The sequence below is a fragment of the Linepithema humile genome, chromosome 6 (assembly GCF_040581485.1).
Source record: "Linepithema humile isolate Giens D197 chromosome 6, Lhum_UNIL_v1.0, whole genome shotgun sequence".
Lineage (NCBI taxonomy): Eukaryota > Metazoa > Arthropoda > Insecta > Hymenoptera > Formicidae > Linepithema > Linepithema humile.
The window spans coordinates 28,091,457-28,106,786 of NC_090133.1; the positions used below are offsets into that span (position 1 = coordinate 28,091,457).

General features: G+C 35.6%; 3 protein-coding genes across 10 annotated transcripts in view; 1 reads left to right on the forward strand and 2 right to left on the reverse strand.

Annotated features, from left to right (window-relative positions):
* Positions 1-150: 150 nt before the first annotated feature.
* Positions 151-5,303, reverse strand: LOC105671456 (novel acetylcholine receptor chaperone). Its single transcript, XM_012365659.2, has 4 exons — positions 5,168-5,303; positions 2,848-2,986; positions 2,349-2,455; positions 151-2,275 (listed from the first exon to the last, which is right to left on the reverse strand). Exons 1-4 carry the CDS (start codon positions 5,276-5,278, stop codon positions 2,162-2,164), a joined length of 471 nt encoding a protein of 156 aa, XP_012221082.1. The 5' UTR covers positions 5,279-5,303; the 3' UTR covers positions 151-2,161.
* On the reverse strand, positions 5,168-9,874 carry Srrm234 (Serine-arginine repetitive matrix 2/3/4). Of its 2 annotated transcripts, none has more exons than XM_067356793.1 (4): positions 9,462-9,874; positions 8,972-9,144; positions 8,476-8,897; positions 5,168-8,135 (listed from the first exon to the last, which is right to left on the reverse strand). In XM_067356793.1, exons 1-4 carry the CDS (start codon positions 9,516-9,518, stop codon positions 6,127-6,129), a joined length of 2,661 nt encoding a protein of 886 aa, XP_067212894.1. In that variant the 5' UTR covers positions 9,519-9,874; the 3' UTR covers positions 5,168-6,126. The 2 variants fall into 2 exon arrangements, with proteins under 2 accessions (XP_067212894.1, XP_067212895.1); XM_067356794.1 differs by having other exon boundaries at positions 8,972-9,177.
* A 207-nt stretch (positions 9,875-10,081) lies between these two features.
* cno (adherens junction formation factor afadin) overlaps positions 10,082-15,330 on the forward strand; it is a 35,553-nt gene continuing 30,304 nt past the window's right edge. For 5 of the 7 annotated variants that reach the window (XM_067356769.1, XM_012365343.2, XM_012365347.2 and 2 more), the window contains exon 1: positions 10,805-14,041. In XM_067356769.1, coding sequence (XP_067212870.1) covers positions 13,986-14,041 — 56 coding nt within the window. In that variant the 5' untranslated portion in view covers positions 10,805-13,985. Of the gene's footprint in view, positions 10,653-10,804; positions 14,042-15,330 lie in introns of those variants that run through there. The other 2 variants (XM_012365344.2, XM_012365345.2) reach the window with 2 other exon arrangements.

The following is a 15,330-nucleotide window of genomic DNA, read 5'->3' on the forward strand; positions in this document are numbered from 1 at the left end:
TAGATATCAATTTTATTCACACAAGTAGTGCATTACAAATAAACATTCCACAAATCATTAAATTGTGATTCGAAGTCCGGATATTGTTTGGCGTAAAGAGATTGTTATGAGTATCAAATGGGTAATTAGAAAAGTCTGTCTGCAGAAGTCTGACGGTTTTTATTTTTGGTTTTATTTATCAAATTTGTCCGATCACATTTGTTCTACACACGTTGACTTTTTGAGAAATAAGTTAATAACTAATGCGCATATATGTCCCGATTGTTAACTACAGAAGATTTTCTGTATATCCATACACGCACGCGTTCACACACGACATATGTAAAGGACGCATTCATTGAAATGGCAGTTAGTACCTCGTGCTTAAGCTAGTGTCTCTGAAAACTGGTTGCATCAATGTTGATTAGTATTACACGTTGTGACAAATTCAAATTTTCTTCTATTTATGCTACAGCTGGTCGTTTATGTTAAATAATTTTATATTATGTTGGATAGTTGTTTATAAAAGTTATTTCTAATTTAGTTATTTATATTGTAGCTATCTGTATTTCAATTGTCTATATTATACACGATATTTCTGCAGGAAAGATCAATACTTTCGGAGATTGCAATATAAAATATTCTAAGAAAAATGTTCACAAAAATGGACATTTTAAATGGTCCATTTTGAATAGTTTCCAAGATAGAACTGTTTAAATGTATAGTTGCAAAATACTGATAGTAAAAAGATATTTCTTACTCTTCCTAATATTTACTGTTTAAATGACAAATTTATTACAATTTGTAAGACATTTTCGAAAATTACACCGTCAACATTTTACAACTGTAAGAAAATGGGAAAATTTATTCTGAACTGTTACTGGCAATATTCGTACAACTAGTTGTTTAAAGAACTTGGAAACCGTTCAAAATCGGACACACGTGTACGTGAATTTTTTTCGTAAAATGTATATTATGATTCTTCAAAATATTTTACTTTCCTGCCGAGATATCCTGCATAGCTATTTATATTACAGTATTTTCTACATTACATAAATGTTTACGTCATAATTCTCCTATTAGATCATGAAAAGAAGCAAAATATTATTAACTCGCAATCAAGCCAATTCAGAATCAAGAATGAGGCAATCAAGCTGATTTATTCCTAAAACTTAATTTCACGGATTAATGTAATTTTCTTAATGATATTTGCTCTTTTTATATTATTGTCCTAACTGTAATATAAATAGAGACAGATAGTTTTTCTAACAATGGCCGATGACAATCGACATTGATGCAATAATACTTTAATGGGCCAGTGCTGCGGGATAAAACATTATGATCAATTCATGAAAACGTTTACGTATATAATGAGGACTAGAATTGCGGTTAGTATTAAAGATTAGATTTGTTTTGCGAATTTTTAATCCTTATCAAATGACCAAAAAACGATTTTCTAATTACAAAAAAAGGTTGCCTACGTCGCATATTTGTTGAGTAGTTTACATCAACAATAAAAAAGAAACGTAATAATCGTAGGCTAAACAAGGAAAAAAAAATTCTCTTTCTTTTGCGCGTGTCTTATTGTAAATCTGATTGCGTCTGCCATAGCGAGCAGACAGCTCGTTTTTTATTCTTACAAATTGCAATATCGTGCATAATAAAGTGCAACAAAAATTGATTATAACACCTCGCCGACGAGGGCTAAATAAGCTTGGATACGTTGATACTTCGGTCAACTTGGATACATCGAGCCGCGCACACAATAAAAGGGGAAACTACACGTCCCATCGGTGAAATATTAATGTTTGCATTAAAAATGATTTGTTCTCCATCTCGTTTTTCCTTCCGGAGATGTATATTTTTTACAAACTTAACCTACATTGTTTTAAATTATTGTTTCTCCTATTATAAAATTTTTGTAAGTATTGAAGCTATATTAAGAACACATACATTATGCACACATTAAGAAGAGAAAGTTAAATAATCTCGTCTTGAAATAAAAATTCCACTTTTGGAACAATGGAAGAGCGAGAGAGTATAAATTTGAAATAAATAAATAAATTAATAAAAATAAGTAAATTTGATCGGAGAACTCTTTTTAGTGTTCCGGAAACGGATAGAATCACATGAAAGAATCAACATGAAAACGAATGACTTTATTCTTTAACCATAATCTCGCTCAGTCTTGCTTCTTAGTTTTATCGTCAACGCCGTTTGCTGTTACAGACTGCGTGTCTTCTCGTCTCAACTGCCAGTCGATTACCAATCGCCCCGTGAGCATAAAAAAGAATACCTGAAAACATTTTCGCAATTTACGTCTTTCGATAATCTTGCAATAATAAGACCTTGCAATAATAAATGCTTACCAATGCCGGGGCGACCCTCTCGAACTTATCGTTGACCATGTAATGAGAGTATACAGCCATGAGCATCAAAACAAGCAACACTGTATTTGACAAATTTTTAACTTTATCTGAAAGCATTTTAAAGGATTACCTTAATAGAGTTAGTTCCACTTATCAAACTTTTATGATAGAATAATTAGAACTAAAAATTTGCACGGAATAATAAATATTGGGCGGAGCAGTAAATATCTGACATTTCTTGTGCACCAAACTAATATTATAAAAGAAAGTCGACGATTCAGTAAAACAAAATTCTATAAATTCGAATAACCGTGAGAAACACACTCTCTATAAAAATAGACATTTCATATTTAATAGATTCGATAGTTTGTTGTATATCATAAAAAATTTACAATGAATATCTAGTGAGCTGAAAAGCCAGAAAATAAATCATTTGAACGAGCGTTTGCAACAAGAAAAACATTATGATCGAAAAACTTGGTCGATTTTTTGCACCTACGACTTGGAATAATCGCCATGGCGAGACCGCAAATTATCTCGAGCGAGCCGACGACTCTTCGATACCACTTGCTGGGTATCTTGAATTGAAATGTGCTAGAAAGTGGGAATACTTTCGCGTATTTGACATATTCTTTTCTCTGAAACAAAAAAAAAACAAGTATTAAAATCCAATAGATTTTTGGTAAGTAAATATAGAATAAAACATAAGGCACTTATGTAATGTATATCTACATACTTGCCTAAATTTATAAACGAACCAACGAACATATAGAAGCTATTTGCTAATAGGCAAGCTTAATACATCGTAATATTTCTAGCTTTTTCTCTAGTTAATATTGTAATTTTTTAAGAAAAATGTTAAATATATGAACAGTTTTCGAATCAGTTAAAAAAAGTCAACGAATTAGAAGTATAAATAAATAACGAAATCATATTTTTTAAGTTAATTTTGGATTTTTAAAGAATCTTGACTAAAATTCTAATTTTAAGAAAACAGATGTTTCATGTTAAAAGTTAAGAAAATTGTAAAATATATAGTGTATTATTAAATTCCGATTATGAAAAAAATATCTCAAACTTGAAGAAAATTTCTCGCTGTTTATCTCGGCTATCGAACACGTTACATTTACTTGTATAATATTTATATAATAGCAAAATAATCGAAAGCCCGTTTTGGCAGCTTCAGATAATTCAACAAGAACTCGAAGAAAACGTGACTTGTTCTAATACGCGAAGTATATAAATATCATTCGCCAGTAAGTTAGCGAATTAACTGGCGGTTGACCAAGCACGAGTATTTACCTTAATATCATTTTCATTAGCCAGCATCAGAATACCAAAATAGTAGAACGACACGATCGGTTCTTATTTTACATCAAGATTTTATATCTATACGTAACAGTAGTATTATATAGAAATAATGAATATTTTGCATTTCAAGAAAAACTCTGTTTTATACAAAACTGTTCAAGAAAAAGAACGATATAAATCAAACATGTTGCGAATTCAACAAAAGGATGGAAAAAAGTTTACATAAAATCTTGTAAAGTGTCTTATTTTATTGTCAGATTTAGTGAAAATTTTTTTTCAAATGATGTGTGTGCGCGTGCACGCGCGTGTCGGGTGTCGCATGTAAAATATTTCAACAATTCAATAAAAATATGCTGATAATATATTTACGTGAAGCTCCTGAATTTCTATTAATTCATATTTGCGTTACTCCAATTTATATTCGATTTGCAATACGCTTTAATTTGCATAATCCATATAGAAGCGACATTATATTACATTATAACTAAACATCGCAGCATATCGTGGTATACCTGGACTCGTTATTGAGCGCACGCGTTACTGTGTATATTTTTATACCATCTATAAATAAATAGTAAAAAGAATACATTTTGTGTATATTCTTGCTGTCAGATTAAAATCTCGCTATCGGATTAAAATTGCGCTGATAATCTTTTAATTGAGAAAATTTGTCGTGTAACCATTTTCTGTAATATTATTTTTATGTGATTATTTTGATTCCAATAGTCTCCTCACTAATTACGAATTATTAATTTTAAATACATTTGAAGATTGCGTTCAACCCTGCGGATAATCGCACGCTTACTATCCGAGACGATAAGAAAAAATAGTTTTCTTCAACAATATAATACCATAAAAATTGGCAATTCACATAAGAGATTAATAATGTTAGAACTGTCAGAACGAGTATCGGAAATGTTGCCATAAACGCGCGCGCGCGCGCGATCATAATGGTGGCTTAAGGGTAGTGGCGGTTATCTCGAACACGTAACATTACATAACGAAGCCGGGTTGTGACAGATGGGATAGATACATACGGCAGCTCGCATTCTGCGTGTTCCTACTTTAGTATTGATGTCGATATCCGAAATTATATAAGCGTAAAAGACGGGAAACAAATAACAAACGATTTCTCTATTCTGTTAATTTTGCGCGCCAGGTGATTTAATAACTATTTTTTACTATCTAATTATTGACCGATTAATTGCAAATAATTTATTAATTAAATACCACAGTTCGTGATTCATTTGCGAAAGTCGACTGACAGTCATGGATCGAATAAGATTCTCAAATCGTAGATTATAACAAACTTACAAAGTGATTAGTTGAAATAATTGTTAAACCCAAGATCTGTGAAGTTTGGCGACGTTTGTTGTCATTTATTAAGTGAAGTGATGAATTATATATATATACTAACTACACTAAGCTACAACCGATCTGTCCATAACAACTGGATATTCCGCTGGAGCATCGCAAGAAGAAATTTGAATTGTTTACCGATGACTTACCAAGTCCTTGTGCAGATCCTTGCTGATGCCCGACGTGAGCTTCATGGTGCCGATGAAAACAAAAAATACGCCGAGCAGCACGGAAAGTGACTTAAGCACTATAGAGCCCATTTTGATAGCCCGGATGGAGTTAACGTGTACACTGATCGATTGCCGAAAGCACAAATGCGATCGTACTTAAGCACGAGTTGTTCCCGCGAAAAGTTCTACCTCGTCCTCGTGACGGAGGACCCGACCGATGAAGACGTCTATGAACACATGCTCGCGAATGCCGCCAGCGAAACACGCTCTTGGACAGAAGTTTGAAAGCGACTGCTGCAGCAAGGACTACACATCCATAGCACGGCGTCCTCTGTGACTGACGGTGCAAAGCACGTAAAGTGAGTTGCGTCGCGATGCGTGGATGCTCCGCGGTGACGTCAACGGTCGATGCGCGCGTATCGGCGTCATCGCGCAGCGGTTATTTTCTGATCGATACGACGCCACGGCCGCTTTTCTTTCACATTAATCGACATAGTATGTACAACATAGTATATTTTTACGACAGTAAACCCTCGATTTTGCGGACTAATAGAAAAAAAACAAAAAACAGCCGAAAAACCCGATTATTTGAAGTTTCCGAAATTTAATGTAATTGACGAGGAAACTATCAGGTTACTATATCTCGATAAACACGCGGCGAATTCAAAAAAGTAAAATTGCAAGAATCGCCAAGATCAACAATCGATTGCTTCAAATCTATCGCAATGACGCAAGATAGTTTGAAGGAATTTTTAATTAAGGAAGCAATGTCGAATTTTATACACACTATTATAGAATACGCTTTGCAAAACATTAAAAAAGAAACTATTATTTGAAAAATGTCACATCGCTTTGTACGTTCTTTATTCGTACTCAACACTTATTGGTTGTATATCCAAAATTTTATTAACATTCTGTACAAGTGCGTAAATTAATGATTATTTACATGCCGCTTTTATAGATGCGCGTGATGTCTTGCAAGCGCGCGGCTTCAAGACGGAATCGCTGTCGTTACAATTGTCAGAAGCAGGGGAGGTTTTCATTATATTTGTGTTCATCAGGACAGTCATAGATGCGTTACTGTCGCTTAATGTCACAGCTTTCCGACGACGCGAAATTACTATCCCCTTGTTCTGTTGGTCCTTCTTGTTCCTCACCAAAGGTGACATTGTCTTCTTAATATCGACTGATTGAACGTTGACTGGTTCTTCCAGTTGCATTTCCTTCATTTTTACTGTTTCTGAAACAGTTTTATGACAGCCGAGAATCGTTGGCTCTTCGACCGCATCGAAATCATTCGCACTCGCAGGAGGATTCTGATTATAATTATGATCACTGAGGCACGAATGGTTTGCTTTTGTGTTGCATTTGTCTAATCTTCCAACAAAAATGTTGTTTTTGCTTAATATTTCACTTTCATCTCTACTCTCATTATCACAATTAAGCACAGCCTCGACCTTTGTAATTTTACTAGTGGAACTTAATTCTTCATCAATTTTACAAGTAATACTATCAGTTATAAAATTATTGTCCTCTGAAATTTTAATAGCATTTTTATCACTAGGTTCATTTATTTGCTCCTTTTTAATAGCGTTTTTAATATTAAGATCATCCATCTTCGTGATTTTAGTGTCATTTGCAGAATTAACATCATTTGTCTCCTTTATGTTATCAGCAGTTTCAGTAATAGAACTTTTTAATTTTTCCTCAGTATAGCAACAATCATTGTCATTATTACTATCATGTATCTGTTCAATCGTTTCGGTATTATGAACAGTAGAATCCGCTACATTTTCATGAAGATGAGATTTGCATTCATTAATATCATTATTACAGTTACGCACTTCATTAACTGTTGTATCGTTCTTTCCGGAATTTAATTGTTCGTTTTTATCTTCGACTGGAAACGTTTTTACGCTTTTTTCTTCTTTTATTTTATTATCGTTGGACAGATTTTCAAAATTATTTACTTTTTCAGGACTATCCAAAATTTCGCCTTCTTCTAGATTGCTTAAGTCCTTGATTGTACTACATGTCGATGTGCTCTCTATCGAATTCGTAGATTTAATATCGGATTTGCTTTTTGTTTCAGCATCTTTCTTGGCACTATAATTCACTACAGCATTTACAACTGTTCGACTAGATGTTTGGAAGTCGATTTCTACTGCAGCATTATGTGATCTTTTACTATCCGAAACATTTGCTTCTTCTTCTTTTGTCCTGTGCTTTTCGTATTTGTTATTTTTGCACGAATTACCGCTCTCTCTATCTTCAATATCGCTCGACACATATCTGGACGTATCTCTCAGATTACTGCGCTCTCTGCTGCGACATTTTGTTTTATCGTCTCCCTTGCTGTTGTAGTCTCTCTTTGATCTCTCGCTTCTGTACCGACTGTCGTTTTTACAATCGTCATACTTCCTATTTCTGTAAGTACTATTCGATCTTATCCGTAAATGATTGTTGCTCAGACTCTCTTGATTACTTCTGCTTCTAGAATAACTTCTACTGCGCGAGTTATATCTATAATTACTTTCCTTGTAGCCGCTGTTAGATCTTTCTGAGACTGAGGTGGTCCAATGTCTGTCAATAGATTTCCTTCTGATATTATCGCGATCTCTCGAATTACTTCTCCTTCTTTTTCTCCCTTCATTTGTACAATATTGATCCTGTTTTACATCCTTGTGCTCAGAAATTGCTCTGTGTCTCGCATCAAAGGAGACTTGTTCTTTTTTAAAGGAATGTACAGCATCCAATCGATCTTCTAATTTCACAGGATTATCTTTTATCTCATTTTGCACAAAACTATTCGGATTAGACTGCACAATGAAATTATAATCAGATTTTCCGGTCGCATTCTTATCATCTTCAATCTTGAAACGCTTGTTCTCATGCGTATCATCCTCTTCACTCATCCTCCTTTCTGAATTATTTCTGTAGGAAATTTCTACAAAAATTATAATTGATTTATTATATTTCTAGAATAAATGAGATTTATTTCATTTGATTATCTTTAATCATATTTAAGATTTACACAAAAGATTCAAACATTTGTATGTAATCTCACTTATAGTATTTTCTTTTAAAAAATCTAAATATTTCTCATCTTTTGACAATACAAAGTAAACTGCCCCCTTAAAAAGCATGATATTCATTTTAATATCAATCGTTAAAAGGTTTTTACATTAAAATTTCTCGTATTAAAAAGTAGTATAAAAGCTAACAGCTATTTTATATAAATTTTCACAGTAGTAACATATATAATCACATGAAAATAAAATCTTTACCTGAAATAGAGTTTTTCATAGCAATATTAGATTCATTGCCATTATTTATGTTGGGTTGAGAACCATTTTCCTTATCACTTTCCACAATATTCTCTTTTGAAGTCTCCTTTGTATTAATTTCTGGATTAAGCTTCAACGATATTACCTTTTTTCCCTCTTTTTCTTCTTTTATAATTTTTTTATGTAGTCTTTCTCCAAATACTGTGGATATTTGATCAACGCTTTTCTCTGACCTTATGCTTTTATATTTGCTGCGATGCAGTTCAGTTTGATTCAATTTATCATTTTCATTTTCATATGAATGGATAGAAGAAACACTTTCATAAGTTTTGGTAATTGTGGACATCTGATGTGATGGTTTGTGAGCAGAAAAACTTTGAGATTCACCTTTATTATTTCTTCTAAAGGCTACATCATCCAATCTAAAATCAATAAATCATTTTGATGACATTGGAAAGATATTTTGAAATATTATAATGTGATATAAAATTTATACCGTTTTCTAAGATCATCTATCATCTTGTCCTTCCGTACAATTTCAGCCTTAGCAGTTTTTAGCAAAGAAAACAGATTATTTTCCAAGTTCTCCTTCGCCTTCTGAATATTTTCGAGTGTGCTTTTGAGTAAATCAAGTTCTTTCTTTATATCCTCACAATTGCAAGATTGGCCCTTCACAATGATTTAAGAATATCAATTGATTATCTGACAAACGTAATAGTAGTATATAAAATTTAAAGAAAAGTTTTTGTGATATAGCATAGATATAATATTGATATAATATAGCGATATAATATAGTTTTTCTACAATCATGCTTGTTGTTTGAATTGCATTATTTAAAATGCAACACCTGGTATATGTATAAGTTTCCAAAACGTAATAAACACAAATACAATATCAATATATATTGAATGCTATTTTATGCTCCTGATAAAGTCAGTGCTAATTGTTTAATATTATTAATGATATTGTTATTAACGATTCTTACATTTTTGTCAGAAGTTAAACTCGGCAAGTCCGCATAAATATCGATATCATCCTCCATTGTCTGCGATTATCAATTCATTCCCCCGAAAATATCATACTATGATATTTTCTTACGCAATTGAACTGTTAAATTTGCGTAAACTGCAGCTGATTTTGACAATACATGTTTTAGAACACACGTAACTCATTTACTAAACTATGTCCACAAATACCGCGTCATATAATCCATAGAGCTATATAACATATTAGAGTGAGCCCCAAGTGAGTCTTCGCCGCAAGAACAAGTGTGTAGTACGCGACTCAAAGATAACAATCATAAGCGGGGATGTTTGTCTTTCTCCTGCATTCACTATCGTGTATGATGGGGGATATGAAAAACAAAGACAGACATGAGACAGACATCCCCACTCAGCAGAGAAAGTGAAGCTACCCCCACTTTTTCAAGGCTCACGCAGGTGTGCGTAGAGCTCAATGATATAACCCTAAATGCGCAGTATTTCTTTTTGAATGTTGGCAGCTCTGAATCCGGAGCTTCGCATCTTTCCCGCATGAGGTCTTCAACATCTATTTCGGATTCAGCCCGTCACTTTTGTATACTCTTAACGTTCGCAACGGAATAGCAGCATCCGCTAATTTCGTGGTCATGCCTGTATAGTTGTGCTTGCGTTTGTGTGTATTATAAGCGTACTTTCGCGTTTCCTAGTAACGTAGCGCGCAAGTGTATCGCGCGTATCGACGGTCAACGACGCGTAGCGTCGGCCGAACGACGGACTTGGGCAACATCGGTGACAGTCGGTGACGGTGGCGACTGGCGACGATTCTCGAGCACGCCCGACGTAAAACGTCACTCGTGTGGTTTGCGCTTTTGTGACACGGATTTTCTCAGTGCCGCGAGGCGACGCGTGCGACGAAAAACGTGATATCGCACGGTTATTTGTGCGCGTTTTTCTCCGTTTGCGGCTCTCTATCGTCGACGCGGCGCGTTTTTCAATCGTCGAACGTGTCTAGATATGCGCGGTAAGCAAACGCACGACGCGGCGGATCGGCGATCGGCAGTTGCAAAGCTGTGCGAGGTCCTTGGCGCGTATTGGTGAGCTTGCGCGGCGTGGCCGCCAGTGTAGTGGTGGTAATAGTAATAGTGGAATTTTCAAGGAGAAACTCGGAGAAACCACGTTTATCCCTGGGTCTACAGGTAAACATGCATCACGCGTAGTATGTACCTAAAGTATGGCAACGGCACGCGTAATGCGAGACTCGCGCATTCTTTTATCTCCCCGCGGCTATGCGACACAACACGGGTCGCCGCGACATGAAGCATCGGCGGACCTGTTGATATCGCGTGCTTATCTCGGCGACACTGCGAGCTGAAACTCGTTACGAATCGCGATCGCGATAGCGATATCGGCAATTATCGCCTGGTTTACATTTTCGCACGAACCATCTGAGATTTGTCGGAATTAATATTTACTTGACTCTGCAGAAATTCAAATTGCGTCGCGTATTTTGAAAATCTTCACGAAAGGTCCACGATTATTTTGCGCATTACCTGCAGTGGCAGTTTGGACAATGTAAAACCAGTGTCCGTAATGCCGGAAATCGGTCCGAGTTCTCGAACCGAGAAAATGTTAATTTTTATTTAAAGAACACGCATGTTTTTATCGTTGACAATTTTTGTACATGAAAATTCTGAATCATTTAATTATGGATTTCTTATATATTTAGATTTTTCGAAAACAATAAAAAAATCGATATTCTAGATGGATATATATAAAACTATTGTAAATTCTTTCTCACATTCCCAGTGCTATGTACTATACGGATTTAAGCACTTGGAGGTATTCGATGTAATAACGATGCAATGATGTAACAATATATTTGCGATCTTTATGCTTCTGCGGCTTCTTTTGCAGTGCCGTAAGAAAGATTTATGAAGCTATTGCATCTTGCAGTGCTTTTGTTCCCTTTTCGAAATATGCAAACCGCGGATCAAAATTCTTATGTACGATCAATCACACTTTTGCTGAAATAGCGTAATGCATAGAAAGTATGAATAAGTAGAAAGTATTCACGGTGTGTTACCGTGCGTGTTCATGGTTAGTCTAATCCCGCAAACGCGAAAGTGCGACGATAAAAACTCGCGTAGTCTATAATATTTTGGCGAATAAACCGCTAGTAAGGATTATCGATAAAAAAAAATATAACCGAATTATATCAATTTAAGCCGTACTGATCGTATAAAAATTTATTTTATCCAAAGTATTTTTCTCCGGCATCGACATAAAATCGCGTACAGCTAATCAATGCGCGGATAGACTTTAGGAGGTCTTTGAGAATCCTTGCTGCGATTGCTCGGATGACTGGGGAGAAAGTACGCGCGATGAATACTTTTTGTATTAATTTGCAGCATCGCGTATTTGATGACAGGAACATTTATAGATTAAGAATGATAGACGAAGAATGAGAGGGGCGAGGGGAGGTGCAGAGGAAGGTACAATGCTCTTTTTCCGCGGGAATGTTCATTACGGAACGTACACAAAGTGGCGATATCTAAAAACACATAGCAAGACAGGAAACGGCCGTTTAAACGCAATGAAGAAGTCATTAGTATGCACATCGTCTATGATATACATATATTAACACGATAGCGTAATACGGTTTTGTTTTATACAATTAAACACTTGACAATTGCCAGTGCTGGAAGGATCAGCGGCATCTCTTCAATCAGAACTGTGGAATTTTTATGTCAGATTGCTAGCTTCGCACACCTGTTATTATGCGATCGCGTTTTTTATATCATATCGTCTTGTACACGAACACATCTACGAAGCATCTGCTGATCCCGTCCGAACACTTCCGCGAGGCCGGCTATTACATTCTTATTGATTATTTTTCGCGTTTTACCGGTTTTTTTCGAGGATAAAATCCGTATTGCTCGTTTAGTCATTTGCGCAATTAACTCAACTTTTCTATCGACTGAATGACATGAGAATATTCTTCCACTGTTTCCGGTGCGTCGTTGACTAAGCACGACGAGCAGTCTAGAGCACGATACATACAACAATTACATGCATCACTGAATTTCATGGTGACGGCACGAACGGTACAATCTATCAATTGTTTCTAAATTAGTATTACAAGTTCAAGTTTCAAGATATTGAGGTTCCATGTTTTCAGCCGTTGTAAATATTTTTGGAGGTTATGCCAGTCTCGCAAAATAATTTGTGAATGTTAAAAATTTGATGAACGTATATAAGCTGAAGAACTAACAACACCTTTCGACTGTGGTCAGTTTGTATTATTACCTGGGAATTTCTAGTGTCCGAGCAACTTCGATAGTTTGGATCTCTCAAGATCGAACGGCAAACACCCCAAACTTTTTTTATTCTAAATAAATTCGTCTTATTGCAAGTATGTGTGTTGCACTGAAATATTTTAAGTATTATCAAAACGAGCGCGTTATCATGCAAGTGCATGATAGGAGAGAAAGGAATGGAAAGATAATGAACAAGGAGAAACAGAAAGGTGTAATACAAACCTGAGAAATTTGATATAATGCGGTTCACGTCACGATGTAATGGAAGAAAGCAGGCGGAAGAAATGGACAATACGCAACAGGGCGGAACGGAATCGCAAGCAGTGGAATCATCTCTAAAATTCTCCAAATACACATGAAAAAAAAAATGAAACCACCAACTTACCGCTTGACGCGCGCGTTCTACGATCAATCGTTCGGCCCGGAGCGATCGCGGAGCATTTTTTATGTCAAAAAAGAACATATTTTGCGTGGTTCGATCATGAAGATATCGCGAAACGGTTTTAACGTTCACCAGGACCTGTCGAGGGGGGAGGACGGATGTCCGCGAGGAAAGTTCCCCACTTTCTCGGGATCCATTGAAGTTACATCGTCGATTTGTCAGTCGCTTTGCCGTACCCGACGTGAGTGAACGTACGGTGGTTATCGCGCGTGGAATTCAACGAGTGCCATTGGGTGTGGCGGCGGCGGCGGCAGCGGCGGCGAGTTGTTGCACACCATTGTCGAATGAATCGCGAGTGAGCGACACGCACGCAGTGTGTATGATATATTGGGAACGTTGCCAAAAAGTTTTCAATGCGAACTCCGTTCTTTTTACACGCAAAAAAAAAAAAAAACACGAATTTCTTACTTGCACGAATAAATTCCGTTTTACCGCCTAATTTCATACGAAAGTGAAAAGAAAGAAAACATTTAAGCATAAAACGGAGCATTTATTGGAATACTCGGTATGAATAGAGTAAATACGAACTAACCTTGAGTTGAAATTCTTTAGAAAGCTATTGTTAAGAGAATCACTTTTTTAGGTTTTCGTTCAAAACTTTTACGAAGGATAATTGAAGCATTGATCATTTTGTATCGAGCTATTGGCAAAATCAATTTTTACATTAATCGCAACAATTTCGATGTTTAAAGTGTGAGTTTTGTAAGAACTGTGGATTCCGTTCCCGGGAAATGTAGTGATGGATTGACTTCGTGAATCGACGACGAGAAATGCGAGAAATGCGAAAAAAGCATTTTCTCAAGGTTGAAAAAATGACCGTACCTGAGTGAGTACAATACCAAAATAAAGTGACTTCAAAGCAATAGAGCTAGTAATAAATGCGATATTTATAACTGTGTTCTCTTGTGCGCGACTAAAGTAGAGAAACATTAGGACGTTTGCAATTTTTGGGTCAATTATTTGCCAATTAATTATAAAATAAAATTATAAGGGCGAAAGATAGGGATAAGAAAAAAGTTAGAATAATATAAACCGAAAAGGGTTAAACGGAACTCAGCGGGTGATTTGCTTTGAAATTGTTGGTAAACGAATGTCTGTGAAGCTAACAGTGCCAACTTCACAAACATAAAACGCGACGAAAAAACGTGCAGCACAATATTTATAAATTTCCAACTGTATATATAAGATTGACAATAAGACCGATTGTGCGTGAACTAAAAACCTGCGACAATGTGTAAGAACATTTTGAAAAGGGGCACGTATCTCTGTGAAAGACGGACAGGCTTGATCACTATAGGTGTATAAAGATTAAAAGGAGATAGCGTATCGTCTGGAACCGTAAATGAGCCTTTAGAAATGCAGAGGCTTGTCTTCGTTTTGTGACCGGTGTTTACCGACTCCGCGGCACTAAAGCCCTGAATGCTTGCCGGTAGCTCGTAACAGACATGTTTTTTTCTCATCTTACGGTGCGTAGTAATAGTCAAAAATGAGATAGTGGCCGAAAGAGAGGAAAAGTTACGCTTGTAAGAGCTGTTTGATATAAGTAGGTATTTAAAAAAATGGGTTGGTCTCGCCACTCATTTGGATTCAAGAAATTTTCTTCAAATTTTTCCTGTAATATTTAATAGACGTACTTTCTCGCTTAAGTAGTCGATTGCACGGTTTAATTGCTTCACGTTCGCGTAGATAATAAAAAGAATTGGTGAGTCACTCTTATGGATATGAGAAGCAATAATGCATCTGATTGTACGCGTGCGCTTAGAGGAGATATGTACCTTTCGTCTTGAACGCATTATGCGCAGGGTGTTCGATTTAATCTGCCAGTACTTTAGAAACGAATAAACTTAGACGAAAAATAAAAAGAGCACTCTTAATGAAGTTACTCGGAGATGATTTTCAGTGTGACGAAATGAGTCAATCGATTAATTTCAAATTTTTATTGTTATAAAGTAGACAGTTTTAACTAATAAACCTAAAACTTATAAAAATAAAAATTATTTTTAATAACTTTGCAATGACAAAAATTGGAGCGCCGCCACTTTGTGAATTTTTGTTTGCTTTTTTTAATTTTTTAGATTCATGCACTGGATTATTTAATTAATTTTGTTTTAATAT